Source organism: Lupinus angustifolius, chromosome LG12 (genome assembly GCF_001865875.1).
Source record: "Lupinus angustifolius cultivar Tanjil chromosome LG12, LupAngTanjil_v1.0, whole genome shotgun sequence".
Classification (NCBI taxonomy): domain Eukaryota; kingdom Viridiplantae; phylum Streptophyta; class Magnoliopsida; order Fabales; family Fabaceae; genus Lupinus; species Lupinus angustifolius.
In genome coordinates this window covers 2,637,925-2,644,874 of record NC_032020.1, presented here as the reverse complement: position 1 = coordinate 2,644,874, position 6,950 = coordinate 2,637,925, and the positions used below count along the sequence as shown (strand labels likewise).

The 6,950-nt window shown below is 36.1% G+C and overlaps 1 protein-coding gene across 2 annotated transcripts; it reads left to right on the top strand.

Moving 5' to 3' along the window:
• Window positions 287–6,686, top strand: LOC109362651 (MACPF domain-containing protein CAD1-like). 2 transcript variants are annotated; one of them, XM_019608603.1, is made up of 8 exons: window positions 287–562; window positions 673–975; window positions 1,850–2,088; window positions 2,175–2,370; window positions 2,480–2,557; window positions 4,180–4,363; window positions 4,491–4,654; window positions 5,867–6,686. In XM_019608603.1, the coding sequence occupies exons 2-8, from the start codon at window positions 718–720 to the stop codon at window positions 6,497–6,499; spliced, it is 1,752 nt and encodes a 583-aa protein (XP_019464148.1). In that variant the 5' UTR covers window positions 287–562; window positions 673–717; the 3' UTR covers window positions 6,500–6,686. The 2 variants fall into 2 exon arrangements, with proteins under 2 accessions (XP_019464148.1, XP_019464147.1); XM_019608602.1 differs by having other exon boundaries at window positions 663–975.

Genomic DNA, 6,950 nt, shown 5'->3' with positions numbered 1-6,950 from the left:
AGAATAGACGGTCAAGATGTTAGGCAAAAGAACACGCAAACGTTGCGTTGAAGTATGTAAATATTACATAAATCCTAGACTGAAATTGAAGTCAATACCTCTCTAGACAAACCAATTAATGCAGTTTTATAAGGTAGTAGAAATTAGGAAAAGAAAATATATATATTATTCATTATTTATATTTAATTATTAACTCTTTAAACATTTAAATAATTAATATAAATAAATAATATAATAATTATATATAAATATTTATAATAAGTTTATTATATTTTTTCTTTCTTTTTATACAGAAGGAGAAAATAAACTTACCATAGAGAGACAAAACAGAACTCTGACAAACACAAGAAATTGCCATAACCCAAAAGGCCAAAAAAGCCTTACCTGAATTGTTGATAAATCTTCATATCTCTGAGATCCATTTCAGATTCAGATTGATGCGGTACACCAACTCCAAAATGGGTTTTGCTTGAATAGCATAAAATTTTCCGCAACAACCAGAAAGGGTGAAAGAGATGAGGAGTTTGATCATGTTCATACAATGAGTCACATGTTCACATAGGTTAAACTTTAAATTCGTTAACTTATATGTGGTTTTTGTGGAATTTTTTCATCTGGGTCAGTTTAATTCGTTTTGATTGCTGAGATAATTCACCTCATAGTTCAGTTCAGAATTGGGGTTTTCATAAAAGAAGAGGCTCTCTTTTTTTATGAGCTATGGAAGAGCATGTAGCAGCTTTGCATACTGCTACGAATGCTTTGCAAGCATTAGGAAGAGGATTTGATTTGAATTTTGATACAAGGTTGCTGTATTGCAAAGGAGTTTCAGGGTCTCGAGTAGTTGAGATTGATGAAGAGCACCCTAGGGAACTGTTTTTGTACGATGATGTAGTTATTCCCAATGTTTCCAGGGACATTAGGAACTTTCCGGAGCCCGAAGGGCGTCAGAGTTCTGGGGTCTGCACTTTCCAAGAGGTAAAGTTGAAGTTTTGAAATGTCCTATGGTTACAATTTATATTTTCTTGTTTTGTGTTGACTAGAGTTTTTCTTAAATGTAATTGAGCGTGTAATTTTTTAACCCAAGTAATTGTTTGTGTCACTGTAAAGGTTTCAAATTGTGGTCGTGGTTGGGGAGACCCTCAAAACCTTAATCCGACAAACTATTGCGGTAAAATGCAGTTGATGTGGTTGCAGTTGTTGTCGCAATGCAGTTGTGGAGACTCCCAAAACCTTAACGCTGCAGCCTTAATTGTGGAAGTGGACCTAATTTTGAAATTTGCTCACCGTAGTGGCATATTCTGTCTTGTTTGGTAAATTTAATATTGGCTCTGGGTTGCATTTTTGTGTGAGGACGAATAGAGTATTCTGGTGTAATGAAATTATGGTGTGGAACAAATGACAGTGGCTGCTAGCAATGGATCTGTTGAATCTCCCAAAACCATATGATTTTCTTTCTTTCTCTTTACATCATTATATGGATTTTGTAAGAGGGTGGGAGGGTTGGGAAATAGTGCTTGTGTTGGACGGGCACCTGTCAATTATATGGGCATGTAGCTTAAATCGAAGTAATTGAAGAGGACCTGTCGTAAGCTAAGACAGCTGGTGCCAGGTTTGGCATGTACCTCCATTCCATTTTGGATGACTTTCTTCTTTACCAGAAGTTTCTATATCATATATACTATAGCCGACCCTGCCTAGTAGGATTGAGGCATGGTTGTTGTTGTTTGTTGTTGTAATGCCGCCAAAACTATTTGCTGTTGAAATAATAATTAAACCCAGATGTTGTAATTGTAACAGTGTTTTTTCAAGTTTTTTGCAAATTTGTGATAATACAGTCACTTGACTGCAGATGGTGGAATATTTTAATCATAAGGCAAATGTATCCGGGAGCTTTGCTCTTGGGAGCTTTAACTCTGCATTTAGCTTCACTGGTTCAAAACATGTTGATGCTGCAGCCACAAAAACCTTGTCTAAGGATGGGTTTTACGTTCCCCTTGCAAAGATTGAGCTTATGAAATCCCAATTAATGTTGCAAGAAAATGTCAAAAGGGCTGTCCCGGTCTATTGGGATCCACCATCATTGGCAAGGTATGTATATACAAGTTATCTACAACATTCCGTGACAAAGATATTTATCTTCAGATGGTCACTGATTTTTAATTATATGTTGCTAGCTTCATTGAAAATTTTGGGACGCATGTCATTACATCAATAACTATTGGTGGTAAAGATGTTATTTACATTAAACAACACCATACTTCACCATTATCGAAGTCAGAGATAAAGAACTACATTGAGGATATTGGAAATCAGAGGTTTGCTGATATCGATAGCCAGACAAGTTCAGGTCAAACAAAATCCAAGGATAAGGCTAGTTCACTTTTATTCCACTTTTCTTACATAACTGATAAGATTCAGGTTAATGATAGGAAGCAATATAATGCTAAAAGCTGAATTATTTTAGTTACATATTTTGCAGGGTGTTGAGCCTTTTTCATTCAATAGTCAAGGGATTTACCCTCAACCTACAACTGCAACATATCCTACTGGGAAAGAAGTATGTAACACAAGTTGTATGACATATTTATATGATAGTTTTTGCACTAGTGTCGAAAATTTTGGTGATTTAATTTTGTTTTGATGGATCATTTTTATAACTTTGAAGTAAGTGAATTGTGGGTATCTACTTGTATGATATTTTAGTGTGTCTTTAGGCATAGAAGTATACAAGCTCTTTGGCACCCCCTCTTGCCCTCCCTCCAATCTAGGACTTACTCCTAAGACATCTAATATGGTTATTCTCCCTTATGGGAGAACCTCATTTTTTGTTCCCCCGCGCCTTTCTAAATTTCCAGACATCGTTCATGTTCGAAATATGAAAACAAGTTGGTAAAGATCTATGATGTAGTCCTAGTAGGAGAGTTGAGAGATGGAGTAAGCATTCGCTTGGTAGTGAAAATTGGAGATCACACCATACCATAGGTCACACAGTTTCGGTGTCTTGAACTTGTCATGCAAAATTTCAAAGTAATGGAGAAATAGATGGAGACGTAAATCATAGGATTCAAGTATGGTAGTTAAAATGGAGGAATTGCTTCAAGTATAATTGTAACCAAAGGTATGTACTAAGTTAAAAAGAAACATTTACGCACGATCATAAGACTTGTGATGCTTTATGATACTGGATGTTGATTAGTGAAGTGCCAACAAGGGCAAAACTGTGGCAAAGATGATAAGTTTCCATTGGATGAGTGAGCATAGAAGAAAAGATAAGATTAGGAATGAACATAATATAAGAAAAGTAAAAGCGGCATCCAGTGAGGAAGAGATGGTAGAATTTTGACTAAATGAAATCATTAGAAGGGATTTAGATCCAAATGGTCTCTCATAAGATTTTGTTTCTGACACAACACAGGTGTATTGTTTGTCCTATATAGCTGATCCCACCCAGAAGAGAAAAACTATATACATCATCTGAAAAAACATGAAATGTATGTGTGAAACTATCACAAGACATCTTAAACAGAAAAGTATATAGTTGGGCATTCCATGATTGTGGAGGAAAAGTGAACAGAAGAGCTTTTATTTTGAACATTAGTCATTGGTGACACAGTAGAAGACTTTATTTTCAACATTAGTCATCAGTGACACAATAGAAGACTAGCATTTTATAAAAATTCGGATGATATCCTACCTGCACAGAACAAAAATTCAAAATTAGAAAATAAATTCTTTTAGATGCAAACTAGCAATATTTGTTCTTGATTGAGGAATATCTAGTACGAGGGTGTATCTAACACTAGGACAAAAGACATTATAAAGTATTGGTGCTTCATAGGTAAATTGATGTTCTTGTGCACCATTTTATCTTTGTTATAACTTCTTGGAATTTAGTCGTATTCAAATCTGCTAGCTTTCTTTATCCCTCTCTCCCCTTTTCCTTGACAGCTAGGAATATGACATGCATAAGGTAGTTTGTTCCTCTGTGGATAGAGAACCATGCACCAGCATGTGTTTGTATATGGAAGAATTCATATTTGTCGTTACGAACTGAGGGCTGATCCTTGCATGTGATTTATAGTTATAGTGTTGGTAGCTAACTGGTCATTTGAGTGTCGCGGTTAATTTTATTTGGAACCAAACAAATCATCAAGTCTTCTTTTTCTCTTGATCGGTCAGGATGTCACAGTCATTTTCAGAAGAAGGGGGGGAGATGATTTGGAACAAAACCACAGTAAATGGGTAAGAACTATCAAGTCCTCTCCAGATATTATTGAGATGACTTTCTGTCCAATAACAGATCTTCTGGGTGAAAGACCCTGCAAGGAGCATTTGACTCGTGCTATTGGTCTTTATCTTGAATGTGAGTCAACTTATCTTTCGTTATAATAGATAATTTGGAAACATTTTCAATTTGCTTCTAGGAGTTTAGATAATGTATTCATAATTCATTGCATATTTCTCTTTTCTTTCAACTGAATTGTTCTCAGATAAACCTCCGATTGAAGAACTTCGATATTTCCTAGAGTTTCAGATTCCTCGCATTTGGGCTCCTATACAGGACAGGATTCCTGGTCACCAAAGGAAGGAACCTGTGTGCCCATCTTTGCAATTCAGCATAATGGGCCAAAAACTTTACGTCAGCCAAGAACAGGTAAAGATTCATTTATGGCCTTCTCTTTTGCTTCGAAACTCATTATCAAGTGTCAATGATAAAGAGATGTAATGTATTCACAGTTTGGAGGTAGATAAAGCTTTCCCCTCCTTTTTGTTTTCATATTTTTCTGCTTGGTGGAGGGGACATTTGGTTTTCGATTGTGAGTTAAGGAAAATATAATTATAAGATCTAATCTGCTTGTGCCGTTTCAAATTGTCTTCATGTCCGGGGAACCCAACAAATTAAACCATTCATTTTAAGTATTTTTATACTTGATTGAAAGAATTTCCACTTCTATGCATTCTTTTGGATGTGTGGAAATTGATACTCTTGATCATGTTGGGTTACTACTTTCTTTCTACCTATGAAACAATGTTTATGCAAAGGGTCGCTGCAACAGTAAAGTTGTTGCTTAGTGTGCAAGATGTCATGAGTTGAAATCCTAGAATTAGTCTCTCTGCTTATGGGGTTATGACTGCATACATTAATCCTTTTCAGTTATATTCCTTATCTTAATGATGTGACTACTGGTTTCATAATTTCCTGTGTACACTATTCTTTTTCAATATGGTGCCTTTAGCTGCTGAAAATGGGACTGCATCTTTGCTGTCAAGCCTTAAAAGAGAAGAAATTGCACACAATTTATTTTCTATATTATAATAGGTTTAAAGTTACATGATTATTTTCATTTACTAGCATGAAGTTCATCGCAATAGTTGCATAGTTAGTTTGGAAAACAGGGTGGGGTGGGTGATGACAGTATTAATCTTCAAAAGAGAAGCTTCGCAGTAAATCCCTAATGATGAAACTGGAAAATCATTGATGTGTGGTCATCATATCTTGTACTGTTTACTAGTATTTCTTCTTCAGTTCATTTCCTTCTGCGAAGATTACTTAAAAGGAACGTTTGCCTTAAACATGATTTTTGTCATGCCCGATATTATTCTGCATGAATTGTATAATTTCACTCTTGAATTATATTATTAAAGAAACAGGATCAAAGTATGCTAACCTGTTATTTACTTGCATCTATGCTTGGAGAAGAAAGCTTCCATATGAAATATGGATTTAAGTATTTACTGTCATCTTGATGACTAAATTCCGAATTTAAGAAATTGTTGACTAGTTCGGTCAGTGAGAAGCCATCAAAGTGTAGAAGAGAATTTGCACATACCAACTCAATTAAACATGATGATTCTTTAAATGCAGATTACAGTTGGACGTAGACCTGTAACTGGCTTACGTCTTTGTTTAGAAGGAAGCAAGCAGAATCGCCTGAGTGTTCATCTGCAACATTTAGTATCCCTTCCGAAGATTCTTCAGCCGTATTGGGAAAGCCATGTAGCTATCGGTGCTCCCAAGTGGCAGGGACCCGAGGAACAAGATAGCCGGTGGTTTGAGCCTCTTAAATGGAAGAACTTTTCTCATGTGAGTACCGCACCAATTGAGAACCCTGAAACATTTATAGGAGACTTCTCTGGTGTCTACATAGTTACTGGAGCACAGCTTGGAGTGTGGGATTTCGGATTACGGAATGTATTGTACATGAAGCTCTTGTATTCTAGGTTACCTGGCTGCACGGTCCGAAGATCACTGTGGGATCACACCCCAATCAAGTCACCGAAAATCATCCCTGCTGGCAACACTTCCAATCCAGACGAGTCAAGCACTGGTTCTAGAGAAAACGTAATGGCGAACAAGTTGGTGAAGTTTGTCGACTTGTCTGAGATGAGCAAAGGACCGCAAGATCCTCCGGGCCATTGGTTAGTTACTGGAGGAAAGCTGGGTGTTGAGAAAGGGAAAATTGTTTTGAGAGTGAAATATTCCTTGCTAAATTACTGATTTCACTGTCCATGTTTTTGTATCATGATGTGCAGTGCTTGGCTTCTGTTAGAAGAAGCAGTGTGTTATTAGGTGCTTATGATTTTCCCTTGTGGTCCATGTAAAAATATTGAGGTTTGATGACATGAGTTGAATAGGAAACTCATTCTGTTAGTACATAATTATTAATGGGTCTATGTTGTGTCAATTGCCAAGTGTTTCCTTTGTTGTTGATGTTGATGGTTAGAACATGATTCCTCCATGCCCATATTAAGAAATGTTTATATCTTTATTGTATTGGATACATAATGTCAAAATCCTTTACTTCATCTCTTTAAATAGCATCTCTTCAGAAAGCTTGAGCATATCAGGTGAACCTGATATTTACACGTATAAGAATAGATTCGGGTGAAAACAATTAAAATTAGAGTAAATACTCATTTTAGTCCTTCATATTTTTCAATCTTACTAG